Raw genomic sequence first — 14571 nt, 5'->3', positions numbered from 1 at the left:
GTGCGGGACGTTGGAGGGGGCACGGGGGGGGCGTGAGGCGGACGGATTGGGGGGGAATCCGTGGGGACGTGCGGGGGACGGACCGAGGGGGCCCTGCGGGACCGAGGGGCTGCGGCGGGCGGGGACGGGACCTGCGCCCCCTCCCCGCCGTGGGACCCCGGGCGCTCGGTGCGGCGCGGTGGTGACCAGCCGGAGGCCGGGGACGCGCTGCCCAGGGAGTTCGCATTCCGACGGTCTGGGTCCTCTGGTTCGGTCACGTCTTTCTTTCTCTATTTTTTTTTTTTTTTTTTAAAGAGCTTGCTGCAGGCTAAGCTTCAGCGTAGGAACTTTGCCCAAAAGTTAATTGGTTTTCCAAATACTGCGACGTAGTTGGTGCAGCCACTCGAGCGGGAGGAAGGGTTCCGGCCTCCGGTCCCCCTGTTTGCGCTCTGCTGCCGCATAGCTCGGGGTTCGGGGCCCAAAGAAACTCCCTTGCCTTGCTGCGAAGCCCCGGCTTAGGCGGGAGGAGGGAACCACCGCTTCCTTTGTGAGGGGTAGGGCCCAGGTGTGTCCCTGCCCCAGGCCTGGCCGAGGGTAGAGGTGTGCTCGGCGGCAGGCTGCTTCCAGTGCTTTGAAAGCGTAGTCCTCGCAGGAAGATGAACTTCTCGTTTTGTGGCATCTGTAAGACACGAAGAATTGCAACGGAAAAGTGGCCCCAAAAAGTCTTTTAGTAAAGGATTACGAGAATTTCTGTCTGCCAGTTTATGGATTCATACTATTAATAATCTATTGTTTTTGTTTGCTTTTGATAAGTTTCTTAAGTGTTGTGCATCTGTAAGTTTGATTTTTGTTTCTGCTTGTGATTTCCTAATTCAAGTTTACGCTGATCAAAAACTCAGCACTGTAGCTAATATTAAGGCATAAATGCCTCAGCTGACTGCTTCCAGTCTCCCCCATATGAATCTAGGAAATTCTTACTTTAATAACCAAACCCAAATTCTTTTTTTTTTTCTTGACCAAACCCAAATTCTTATCAGGAATTTAGCTATGCCAGATTATAAAAAGTATGAATGTGGATCGTTAACACTGATGTTCACAAAGTATTGGATATAACTTCATTTGTGTATGTTTATGTATATAGACATATCTATATGTGTGTGTATATATATGTGTGTGTGTGTGTGTGTATATATACCTGGGAAGCTGTTACACCAATGAGGAGACTGAGATTTGATCTCTGTCACACGGGTCAGTTTGGACTGGAACTCAGCTCTTTGGAGTCCTCTTGCAAAGTTTTTTTTGCAATTATACTGTTGTAAACTTGTAAGTGTGTATATTCTTGTCACCCGGCACTTGAACTGTTGACATTTTTATCACCTAGGCAGGACTGCACTGTCCTGTTTTCATTTCATTTAGGTCTCTAGTAAGAACATTTGAAAGATTCTGAATCTTTCACATTCATTAAAAGTTGCATAGTTTGTGATGGTTTTATTGATAGCATTTGTCCATAGAAAAGATGACAGTTGTCCTGTGCTTAGGGCTTGGCTTAGGAAAAAAATATTGCTTAAAACCCAGGTGAAAAAGAAAAGAAAAAGAACGCATAGTTGTTATATTCCTTGGGTTGTACTCTACTGGGAACATTTTGGAACTCAGAAGAGCACCCATGCTGCTTTGATCCTTTAGAAATCAGTTTCTAAAATTCAGCATATTTTAGGAACGTTCCATTCATTCTGTACTATTCCCCTCTAAACTCTATAGAAGGCACATCTAATGTGTACGAGGTGGAAATTAAGATAGGTGGACTGCTAATCAGTGAAGTGACACATGTTTGTAAAAATGCACATTAAAATCACGTAAACCATTTAAAAGCACACCACTATAAACGTACATTCCTCTGTGTTGCATTTAAAATTTTGTCTCTGGTACTCGGATATTTGGTTGCAATGAAAATCTTGTCAGGGAAATTTAAAGGGACCCCTCCCCCTTTAAAAATCATTAAAAATTTTTTTTTGTTTTAATCTTTCTCATAGGCCAGTACTGATGCAGGCAGTGCCGGAGCCCTGACTCCCCAGCATGTTCGAGCTCATTCCTCCCCAGCCTCCCTGCAGTTGGGGGCCGTGTCTCCTGGGACACTGGCCCCCACGGGCGTGGTCTCTGGCCCCTCGGCTACACCTGCTGCGCAGCACCTGCGACAGTCTTCTTTTGAGATCCCTGATGATGTACCTCTGCCTGCGGGCTGGGAGATGGCCAAGACCTCTTCTGGTCAGAGATACTTCTTAAAGTAAGTGGCAGTAATGGAGGGAGATAGTTTTCTAAGGAAAACGTATTTTGGAGAACACATGAAGGTGGTGTTGGGATATAAAATGTCACTTATTTTTATTTTATTTTATGTCAGACTTTTATATATATGTGTGTGTGTTTCAGTTGGATATGACCTAATTACCTTCTTGAGCTTGGATAATATTTTGAAAGCATGATTGATTCTTGGTTCGGAGCCTTGTAATAATCTTTTCTTTTATGGCAGTTTGGGTGTTCTCATTTTGATATCGTTCCCTACCTATTAATGAGTGTGGCTTAAATCTGAAACAATATTCTGAAAATTTTCAGGTAATGAGATTTACAGGCTGGCAAAGTCTAGGGAAATGGAGGGCACGACTTCCAGTTTCCACCTCTCGCTGGTGGAGAAGGACTTCGTGAGTCAGATTTTACAGTATTTTAGATGGTGAAATGACAGACCCTTTAGCGGCATTTTCAGGTGATTTATTATCCCCTCCCACCCCCACAAGGTAAAGAGAAGTTCAGTTTTTCATGTTTGACACAGTCACTCCGTGGCAAACTTCTTTCAAGATAGCAGGTCCTCAAAACAATCCTTCCCTTGTGGACAACAAATATAAGGCCACTGGGTTATTTCTTTTTCTGAGCCTTTTTATCTTTAACAAAATGGCAGTATTTGATTAAGGCTGAAAAGATCAAAATAGAATTTTATCCCTTCTCACTTGGAATTCGTAGGTAAGACCTTAGTATTTTTATCTGGCTTTTTATAAACCAAAATTGATGTTTTTTAAAAAGTTGCCGATCAGATTGAGATAATGAAGCGAAAAACAATCCAAATTTTGATCTGCTTGACAGTCTCCTCCTACGGCAAATGTAGCATTTATTTGTTAGATCAGATAATACAATTAGTGATACTATTTTATTGTGAGTCTTAGTATTTTATGTTGTCTTTCAGAGTGGGGTTGTTGGTAATGTAAGATAGGGTTTTGAGATGTGCTTATTTAGAAGAGCAGAGAAAGAAGTTTGATCTTGAAAAGTTTCTACTCTTTTTTGCCCCCTCTCCTGTAACTTTTTTTTTTTATTCGTTTTCTGGTGTCCTGGTATCCATTTGAAAGGGTCAGGTTTCAACCAGAACAATAAAGGGCCTGAGACTGGAAAGTACACACAAGTCTGGCAAACTCATCTGCATGAGCGAGACCGTTGGTTCTCCAGCGTCCAAAGTAAATGATTGAAAGAGCTGCTAGCTGGGAGGGATGTGTCTTGAAGGGAAAAGGAATGGAAACAACCAGGTTGTTAGGAGGAAAAAGAAAAGCTGTACTTTTTGAACCTCTCCCTGCTGGGTCACATGCTGACCTGGGTAGATTTTTTTTTTTTTTTTTTAAAGTGCTTAATAGGCTGTTTGCCTCCTGTCTTTAGCTGGTGCTGCAGCTAGAAGTATAAGGTTAAAGAGCAGCATTTGTGCTCATCCTAGTCTTTTGTATCTTGTGTTAATCGCTTATCGGTGACATCTGCCTACATTTTCACTTGTTTTAAGCTGAAATAACTTGATAGATTTATTTTAAAAAGTTTGCAGTGTTATTTTTCTTTGAGAAGAAATGTTTCTTTTAATGAAATTGGTAAAGATGGGTTAAAGAACGGTATACATGAATACATCACTCCACCCTAGATACCCCAATCGAATGGGTCTGTAGGGAAGGTAAGCCAGGCTAAAATAATACGGAAAATTATGCCGTATGAGAAATGGTTGTAGGAGTAGAGAGGGGCTTACCTGGAAAAGAAAAAAAGAGTAGAGAGAAAATATGATTGTTCTTAACAAATGGAAAAACAAATTAAAACTAAACAAACAACAATTGTTAAGATTTTTGAGGGGCGCCTGAGTGGCTCTGTCGGTTAACCTCCGACTTCGGCTCAGGTCATGATCTCACGTTCCTGGGTTTGAGCCCTGCGTCTGGCTCTGTGCTGACAGCTCAGAGCCTGGAGCCTGCTTCGGATTCTGTGTCTCCCTCCCTCTCCTGCCCCTCCCTGCTCATGCTCTGTCTCTGTCTCAAAAATAAAATAAAAACATTAAAAAAAAATAATAAAAAAAAGATTTTTGATGGACTCTCACATAGAAGTGAACTTGGGTGTATTATATGATAAGAAACATGAGGATTTTGTACTCCATGGAATAATTTTCTCCTATCAAACCTTTTAGAAATACAAGGATTTTTCCTGAGAGGTAGATCTTTGTCAGTAAAAGCAGGCAAATCATGATTAATTGGTATTTGTCAGGAATTGTATTGAAGGCCCCTAAGCATTGGTTTGTGGAAATTGGGTACTGTGGACTTACAAAATTTTATATTCTTTTAAAGAGTGTCTGCTTTATGACCAATATATAATTTGGAGAAGTTATAAAAAGTTAGTTCACTTCCAGTTGCTAGCCACTTCATGATGTCCTGGGTGGTAGGAGTTGCCGTAAACAACTGACTTTGGTGTACCCCGCAGGTAAATGAGCTTAATCTGCCCTGTGAGGCAAGGGCGATGATGTATGAAGCTTCTGGAGCCAAGTTGCTGTTGTCCAAGTTCATTTTTATCCTAGTCTTGATGTTTTCAAGTTACAAAGTATATAATTGATTGAGATTGATACTTGGCATTGTTATGCCCAGATTTTTAATATCACCCCCAAAAACCAGAGATTACCAGGGAGACTGAGTCACGCATGCAAAAGCAAAGGGCGGTTTTATTATGGGTTTAGGCCGGCCGGGCCTAAGCTCGGGCTCACAGACTACCGGGGCAGCGGATCCATGCGGAGAGCCCCGAACAGAGGCGGGGTAGGGCCTTTATGGGGTTTGGGAAGGGGGAGTTACAGGAAATTGTGACACAGGTACAGGGGTCCAATCATTATAGCCAATCAATATTGGCAGTAACTTTAACCATACACTGTTACTTTTGGTGGGAGCCAATCACAACATTTAGAGTATTGACCAATCACAGAGTGGACCCAGGACCCTCACGTAGGGCATAGCTTCTATCTCTAGGCCTGCCCTTAGAAATGTTAAGGGTGTTAGCTGCCCTTTCCTGATTGGGTGTTACAAGGGTGGTCTCTCTTGCCCTTGGGCAATGTGTGCCCTTCTATTGTCTAATGAGTCTGAGAAACTGACACCTAGGCCTCCAAGCTCAGGGAAACTGGAAGCTCAGACCTGCGTCCTTACAGCATGAAGAAATCTACCTATGAATGTTCCAAACATGCAAGGTAATGTAATTTGATTGAAAACTTAGTAATGTTGACTTTATAATCTAATTGTTGCCTTGTGACTGTAGATGAATGACTTTTTGAAGTCACTTGGTCTCTAGTCTCAAGGCAGTATAATTACTGAAGGACTGATCACAGGCTGTTGGTCCTTGTGGGTTGGAACCTCCCACCCCTGTTCCAGGGAAGAGCCATCTTCGCTCACAAGTGCCACCAGTGGTAGCTGCTCCAGGCTGTGGTGTGATTGGGAAGAGGTGGAAAGCTCAGTCTGTCTGTTATATATGCTGTTTGTGCTGCTGAGTTAGCGATTTTAAAACTGAGTTTTTCAACATTGTATATTGGGCTTTTATTTTACAAGAATTGTTGGTCTGTGTTACTCTGAGAGTTACTGCCTTCTTCAGCTGTCTTAGAGTTTTCCTACAGGAAATAGTTCTTCAAGTAGGTGGTCAACAACTTCCTATTTCTTTATAAGCTGCTGAATAACTTCCTGAATTAGTATTCTATAACATTTCTGGTTACAAGGAGTGGTTTTACTTCTCAGATTTTATTTTATTGAATCTGATACCTTGTAACTATTAATGGTAATAGTTACAAAGAATTTTTTTGTATGTAATGCACCATATGGAATTATGATTTAAGAAATATGATACAGTGATCTTAAAAGTTTGTGAATTTGCATTGCTTTAATAATGTTCTAATTCTTAAAGATCATTTTGTTTCATTTATATTATTTTTCATTTTCTGAATAACTGGCCACATTATTTTTAATCCTTAAAATTTCAAGGTTTTTTGTGGCTGTGATTTGATTAAAACATATTCTTTTAAAGTATTTATTGTTTTGGAGGGAGGGAGAGGAAATGCAAGCAGGGGAGGGGCAGAGAGACGGAGAGACAGATTCCTAAGCAGGCTCAACACTGTCCGCTCAGAGCCCAAAGAGGGCGTTGAACGAACGAACCCGTGAGATCAGGACCTGAGCCAAAATCAGGAGTCAAACACTCAGTGCACTGAGCCATCCAGGTGCCCCAAAAGTGACATTGATCCACAGTTTCAGAAAGCTTTTTTTCAGAGATACTTGAACAGCCCCTATTCCAAGATTAAATGAGCTTGCCTTGTAGATGGTATTGATCACTGTAATTGGTTTGCTGTCTTTTTTTTTTTTTGACTACATGTTGTTTCAGGAGTGAATGTTCCACTGCTCTATTTAAAGCTACCTCAGAAATTTATCGATTAAAGGAGATGAATTAAACCATTTCTTACTATAATTTGATGTTTGCTTCTCCAGCAAACTTACCCAGTAGAAGACTAAAAGTGTAATATATATTGTTACCCTAATAAAGATGAGATGTTTTTAAAAGGAGTAGCTTCTTAAAGGAGAAGGCTGTTCTGTTTCCTGGTTTCTTGCTATGTAAGTGTCACCCACATGATTTCTCATTAAAAATGAAGAGCTTGGAATATTGCCATTAAATGTTGATTGAGCTGCAAAAAGAAAAAAGAAAATCTGAAATTGCAACTACAAAGTGTTTTCTCTATGAGGAGGGGTCCGGTGCCCATCCCTCAGTCTATCCTGCTCCCTGGTGGCAAGGGAGATGGGAGTGTGCCCCCACCCTCAGCTCAGTGGGTGGGCATCCGGGGAGGAAAGGCCTCAGGATTTAGGCAGAAAACCTGGAGACCCTGTTGAGTACAGGGGCAGAAGAAAAACAGTTTGGAGATAGTGGATGTGACAGAATAAACAGAACATGGAGATTAATTTATTTCCTGAGAAGGATAATGAGCGAATTTTGTGTGAACGAAGAAAGGTCACTAACAAACCAGTAATGTAGGGTAGTCAGTTTTACTGGATAGTTGGAAACATAATGTAAAACCTAAGATAGTATTACTGGCAGAAATCTGAATTGCTTTCTACCTTAAAGGGTTTTGCGGGGAGAGGCAGATTTTAAGCCTAACTTTTTAGTTGTCAAAAACTGAAGTTTAGGCTTAAAGCAAAACAAAGTGAAGTCATTTGAAAAATCAGTTGTTAAGATTTAAGATTATTTACACTTAACTTGCTGCCTTCAGTAATAGCATAGTTTAACCATGAATTATGGCTCCCAAGTTGCATACTGGTTGAGGTGCGCGGGCTAGAGGGAGGCATGAAGAGCTGTGCAGTTACCCGGCAGCAGGCTTCTTCCAGAAGGGGCCCCGGATTCTGAGGTGAACCAGAACTTCCGGGCCCTGAAGCGACTTCGTTGTTGTTAGGAAGAATTGTTCTGTGGTCCTGTGGCACCAGGTGTCCTGGGAGTGAGTACTGCAGGGGGTGGGGTAGCACTTCCCTTTGCAGAGGGCTTTGACCCCATCTAAAAACAAAGAAGTTTGGTCTAAATATCAATGGTCCTTTTGCTTCTTTCCTTTAATATTTTAGACAAGAAAAAGTCAGTAGTTTAATCCTCATTTGGCTCTTAGCTTGAGAAGAATCATAACCTTTCATATGTTTTTCTGAATAATGTGGAAACGTAAAACACTGTGAACCCGGATGTCTATGAAAAGACTGACATTTTCACCTCTACCTGTGGCTCTGGCGTCCCCTCCCTGCATGGGGGCTGTGTCACTGCACTTTAGCAAGTTCTTTAGCTGCGTCCTGATTTGGGACCACTGAGGGTACATTTTATTAAAACCTCTTTAAATAAATAAAACCTTTATTTTTCCTCTTGGAGTTGCTTGCTTAACCTACACTGAGGAGGGTTTTTGTTTGTTTTTAAGGTAAAGTCTGTATTTGATCAATAAGTACATTAAGGGAGATGTGCTTTTTGACATACACCATTAGGTTGGGGGTTCAGAGCAAAGGTGCTTTCTGTGTTCAGAGTGCTCCAACGGACTCGCAGAGACCGGAGTGTGGACCACAGAGTTGTTTGGAAGGTGACTTGTCACGTGTGCTGAAGTGCCTGTGATGGGGGGTGGGCTTCTGGGGACTAGCTCAGCTAAACCCTGCCCCCCAGGAGGGAGGGACGTGGGGAGTGTCCTCTCTTTCCGTGCCAGCAGGAGTGTGGAGTTTCCTTTTACATTTATGAAACTGGTTTCCTCTTCTTTCCCATGCATCTGATTTTGTGGATTTTTAGTAAAGTAGTTTTTTATTATAAAAGTAATGCCTGTTCATTAGAATTGGAAAATTCAGGAAAGGAAACACTAGGGGCAGAAACTCCTGGATTCTGCCAAGGAGAGGGGTTTGTAGATTCTCATGGTCATAGCTCATATATGAATATATATTTTGATATTTAATTTTAAGTGGAGTAACATACATAGAATTAGAAAATCTCTTAGTAGTATAAGGTTTATAAGTAAAAGGCCCACTTTTCTTCTTCCTTTTTAAAGTATTTGTTTATTTTTGAAAGAGACAGCTCAAGTAGGGGAGGGGCAGAGAGATGGGGGGAGAGCAAGAATCCCAAGCAAGCGCCACGGTGTCAGCTCAGAGCCCAACACGGGGCTCACACCCACAAACCACGAGATCATGCCCTAAGCTGAAATCAAGAGTCGGATGCTCAACCAGCTGAGCCACCCAGGCGCCTCGGCCCACTTTTCTTTATCTCTGGCTTGCATTTTCCAGAGGCAAACACTTGGAGCTCCTTGGAGATCTCTCCCTTCCTCACATATGTAAGGAAATTCCTTACTTCCTTGCTCCACTGCTGTTCTTAAATTTTCTGCATTCCCTACAATTCTTTCCTTAATCCTCCCAGTAATTGTATAACTTTTTTCTTTTTCTTAAAAAACAATTGTTTTTAATGTTTATTTTCGAGAGGGAGAGGGAGACGCAGTGTGAGGGAGGCAGGGGCAGAGAGAGAGGGAGACACAGAATCCAAAGCAGGTTCCAGGCTCTGAGCTGTCAGCACAGAGCCCGACCATGGCTCAGACTCAAGGACCTTGAGATCATGAGCAGAGCCGAAGTCAGATGCCCAACTGTCTTGGCCACCCAGGTGCCCCTGTATAACTTTTTTCCTAAGACTACTTGGGGCTGTATAGAGTTTCTGAGCACCATTGATATTTTCTTGGAATTGTTAATTGCCTGGTTTTTCATCAGTATTTCTGTTGGTGTTTCAGTGTTTCACCCCCTTGGAAACAGCCCTGAGTCCTCTGTGCCCCTGCTCTCCGCTGGCTGTTCCACGCTGTCCTCCTGAGCACCCCGCCCCCCCATTGCCCTTCATAGTTCGGTTCTCTTGCCCACTTTCCTTGGTTTGCTCACTCCTAGAATTGGCTGGTCCTTTAGGAGTTTCCTGAGAAAAGGGGTGCATGGTAGGTAACTGCACTGAGATCCTTTATATCTAAAAATATTTCTGTCGACCTTTGATGGCAGTTAGGCTGTAGGAAAGGCATTTTCTTGTAGAGTTTTGAAGGCCATGCTCCATTTGATTTTTAGCTGCTGATTTTCTTACTGAATAATTTAAGCCATTTTGGCTCCTCTGGGGATTTCAGTGATGTTTGTTTTATTTTTTAATCTTGTGAAATGAGAGCTGTGGACAGGAACAGAGGGGAGCAGAGAGAGAGAATCTTACCCATGCTCCATGCTCATTGCAGAGTCCAATGCAGGGATTTTAGTATTTTTATCTTTATCTTGGGGGGGATGTCTTAAATTTAAAGATATGCATTGATATGTACCTTTTATTATTCATTGTAAAGATTTCATGGCTTGGAAAGTCGGTCTCCAGTGTGAACATGCCCCTTAAAGATGCGTGGAGTATTGTCCCAACTGCCCTCTGGTCCTGGGAAAGCTTCCTTTTGTTAGTTCTTGGATAACTTCTTCCAGGCTGATTTGTTTTCTTTTCTCTGGAATTCCTGCTAATGAAAATAACTCTATAATTGTCTTGTCTGTCTTGTTATGCCTTCTGGAGGATTCCTTTCACTTACCTTTTACGTTTTTAATCACTATTTTGTCTTTTCCCATAAAGCTCTTTATCATCCTTAATTTCCAGGGCTTCTCTCGGTATTGATGACATAACTCTCTGAGGATTTTATAGTGGGTGCGCTTGCTTCTTTCTTTCTTTCTTTCTCTCTCTTTCTTTTCTGTCAGAGTATGGTTGGATGTTTCTTTTTTAAATTTTCATTGCTACATTTATTCCTTAAGCGGGCTTCACCGTAGAGTGAGAGAGCTGGACCAGCCAGGCCTGCCTGTCAGGACCTGGTTAGGTTCTTGCACAGTGGCCGGTTTCTCCAGATGAACACCTGCCAGCCCCTCCCCTGCACACAGGTGATGCGTGCGCCACACTGGGCCGCCAGGGCTGCTGCCGGTGTTGGAGGGCAGGGCAGCTTGGGGCTCTTGGAGCTTCCTCCCCTCCTGGCTGGGCCACTGGAAAGTTTTATGTTGGGGCACTAGGGTGGCTCATTCAGTTGAATGTCAGACTCTTGATTTTGGCTGAGGTCATGATCTCACGTTTCATGGAATGGAGCCCCATGTCATGCTCTGTGCTGACAGTGTGTAGCTTGCTTGGGATTCTCTCTTCCTGTCTCTGCCCCTCCGCTCTTCCTGCTTGCATGTGCACTCTCTAAAATAAATAATAAAAATAATTTTTGAAAAGGGGTATGTAAAATGAATTTTTGTGAATCTGGTTTGTAATTACTAGGTCGACTCTCTAAAGGTGCCGGATTTCTAAGCCAGAACAGTGACGGCTGACAATTTGATGTCATTTGACCTCATATTGCAGGATCACTTTTTAATGAATACTTAATTAAATGCTTTCACTAGGCAAGTGATCAATTACATTTGTCTTCCTTAATGGTGGTTTTGCTAGTTTACATCTTAATGTGTTAGATTTTCCTAAAGGCGGGACTGTATATTTTGACAGCAGAGTTGGCGTTGGGCACGGTGTGAATTTTGTTCAGAGGCTTGGATTCTGAAAGAGTGTGTGGGGACAGAGACAATAGAGGCCTGATTCCTGTTCCTGTGTGTGACAGTGGGGACGTGCCTGGTTTGCAGCAGTATAGATGGTGGGAGGACGAAGGGAATATTTGTGTCTATCTAAAGTGACTAGGTATTCTCGGGGGTTCTTAGGTAGGGTAACCCCAGACATATATAACTTGGCTTTGAGGTAGTTTAGGTGTTTGCTTTGCCTGAGTGGTCATTCTTCAGTAGGCCATTGTACATGTCCTAAAGCAACATACAGTACTTTCTATCTGTGATAAACCACGGGGATATAGGTAGTTACAATTTCACGAAAACTGGCTTTAGTTGTAAATGGATTCGCCCACAGTAGTATCTGGTGGCATTTCAGCAGCTTCTGCCTTGATTATATATAGAAATCTTTAGTGGGAAAAGAGGAAGCAAACTTTTTTAAAAAAACCACATAAAATCTTTTTTTAATTAATTTTTAGGTTTTAAACATTTATTTATTTTTGAGGGAAGAGGGAGACAGAATCCCAAGCAGGCTCCAGGCTCTGAGCTGTCAGCACAGGGCCCAACCTGGGGGCTCAAACCCACAAAGCCTGAGATCATGACCTGAGCCAAAGTTGGATGTTCAATTGATTGAGCCACCCAGGTGCCCCAAATCTTTTTTCTTTAATGTTTGTTAATTTTGAGGGAGAGAGAGCACATGTGCACAAGTGGGAAAGGGCAGAGAGAGAGAGAGACAGACAGACAGACAGACAATACAAAGCAGGCTCCGGGCTGTCACCACAAAGCCCACTGTGGGGCTTGAACCCACGAACTGTGAGGTCATGACTTGAGCTGAAGTCAGATGATCAACTGACTGTGCCACCCAGTTGTCCCTTTTTAAATTTTATTTATTTTGGGGGTTCAAGCTCCACATCTCGCTCTGTGCTGACAGCTCAGAGCCTGCAGCCTGCTTCCAATTATGTATCTCCCTCTCTCTCTGCCCCTCCTCTGCTTGCTCTCTGTCTCTCTCTCTCAAAATAAAATAAAGACATAAAAAAAATTAGAAAAATAAATGTTATTTATTTTTAATAAAACCACATAAAATCATAAATGACCAATGCAAAATTGGACCAGAGCCCTCTAGCCATCAGAGAAGAGTGTTATATGTTACCAAAAAAGTGGGCAGTTCTGGGTAGAAAAGGTATTAAGATATTGAATGGTACAAAAAAATGGAACAGAATTATTACATGTTAGTTAAATATGTAGACTGAGGAAGTGTATGAAAAATAGCCACATGCTAAGGAGGGAAATGCGCTGAATAATGGAGATGTCTAAGACCTGCCTGAAAGTAATGCTGAGTGGTGGGGATCACAGTTAAAATGTACCGAACTCCCCTGCATAACTACTTTTTTCCCAATTAAAAAAAACAAACAAACTCTGGGGAAGAGTTGGCCAAAGTATAGATGTTTCTGTTTTTCCTCTACACATGTTCAGACTGATACAGGTTATGTTTCCGAAATCGTGCAGTTTGGATGGGCTCCAGATGATGTAACAGGATCATTTTTAACCCCTCCCAGCTAGAGGGTGTGCAGACTTTTCCTGTTAGGACTGGTACGGACCTCTTCTTATGGGGGACGAAATTAACAGTTACTAGACAGTAACGTGTAAAATTAACTGCACCGTCCTCTGTGTATGAAGACAGAGCACCACCTTTGCGTTTGGAAACCGTATGAAGTAGGTAGGACTTTGCACAGCTTAATCTTTCAGTAGCCTGACTACCTCCACTTCCTCAAACAGTGATTTTTCCCAGAAAAGACCTGCGTGGTTCTGGGTGGTGTGGGTTGAGGCGCGTAGGTAATAGTTTCTTTCTGCTGCTGTTCTTAGTTATTTTCTTTGAATTCACTTTATGTGCTCAGAAGTCTCTTGATTTCATAAACACCTGCTTGTGTTTTTATGTAGCAGGCATCGTTTTTGAGGATTCGCTGTGTCCCACTCTGGGTTGGGACAGGGTGGGTCCTCAAGTCTTCCCTTTCTTGAAAGTGATCCTGTTTGATCTTCTATTGCTAACTCTGTCGCTGGAGAACCTGCCAAGGGTAACTAGTAAGCTCACTGTCAAGCTTGCCTCTTTGTTGCGCCTTACGATACAGCTCTTGATGTATTTGCTGACAGATGACATCACTTAGATTGCACATGGATTTCAGAGTCTGTAGTCCCTGCATAATTACTGTTGCTTTTCAGCTCCATGCTAAGGAGATGCCAGAGCATTTGCTTTCTGTATTCTGAAGTTAATTTTATAATTTCGAGGTTGTTCTTAAATAACGAGAACTCCTAAAAAAAAATTCTGCATGTTTTCTGGATATGAGTGAATAATAGTTCTACTTCAGGTTATTATAAGTTTGTTCCATGGGCAATGAATATTTGACTGCTTTAGAATTAAATGAAGGAGAAATGAAATTCTGTTTTTGCAAAAGGGATCCCAGTGAGAAAACTACTCTGGGAGCCTAGGTGGTGAGGCCCTGAAGAGGTATACTCAACATTGTGTTCACTCAGCATTTTCAACTCCATGTGTGTGCTTGCGGTGTCCACCCTGAGCTGCAGACAGGTTTTCTGGGAGCAGCTGAAGGGTTTGCCCTTCTCTTCAATGATATTTGTATCTTTCAAAGACCCCTCCTGGGGCTCGGGCTCATTCAAGCATCTGACTTCAGCTCAGGTCATGATCTCACAAATCATGGGTTCGAGCCCCGCATTGGGCTCTGTGCTGACAGCCTGGAGCCTGCTTCAGATTCTCTGCTCCCTCTCTCTCCCTCCCCTCCTCATGCTCTCTCTCCTTCAAAATAAACAAACATTAAAAAAAAAAATTTTTTTAAGGTTTGGTTTTATTTACTGCTTGAACAAAAAAATGCTTTAAAAGTGAGGATTGCCCATTATGTGAATGTTTTCTAGTACAATTCTATTTTGTATGCATTTTTAAACTTTATTTTGATGTTGCAGTCTAATTTAAGATTTTTTTTTTGTTTTCTTGATACTATTTGTGAGAAAATGCTAATTGAACGGATTTTTCATTTTCTCATACTGTTTAATTGAGCGTCCTGTTAAATTTGTTTACTAAGTAAACTTTATTAGCATTGTGCAAAGTGAATACAAACCCTTTCCATACATTATTTTGTATACTGCACTGATAGGATTAATAGTTAAGTATGGTGTAAGAAATTGCAATTTTTTACTTTTTATTAATTTTTTTATTTAAGTGATCTTT

General features: G+C 41.9%; 1 protein-coding gene across 1 annotated transcript in view; it reads left to right on the top strand.

The window, feature by feature from the left end:
• Nucleotides 1-14571, top strand: part of YAP1 (Yes associated protein 1) — a 117819-nt gene that overhangs the window by 7505 nt on the left and 95743 nt on the right. The window contains exons 4-5 of the mRNA XM_029915680.1: nucleotides 17-247; nucleotides 2010-2260. Coding sequence (XP_029771540.1) covers nucleotides 17-247; nucleotides 2010-2260 — 482 coding nt within the window. The remainder of the gene's footprint in view (nucleotides 1-16; nucleotides 248-2009; nucleotides 2261-14571) is intronic.

This window comes from Suricata suricatta, chromosome 11, assembly GCF_006229205.1.
Source record: "Suricata suricatta isolate VVHF042 chromosome 11, meerkat_22Aug2017_6uvM2_HiC, whole genome shotgun sequence".
NCBI lineage: Eukaryota > Metazoa > Chordata > Mammalia > Carnivora > Herpestidae > Suricata > Suricata suricatta.
Note: the sequence above shows the minus strand (reverse complement) of the source record. Positions and strands in the feature narration are given on the sequence as shown.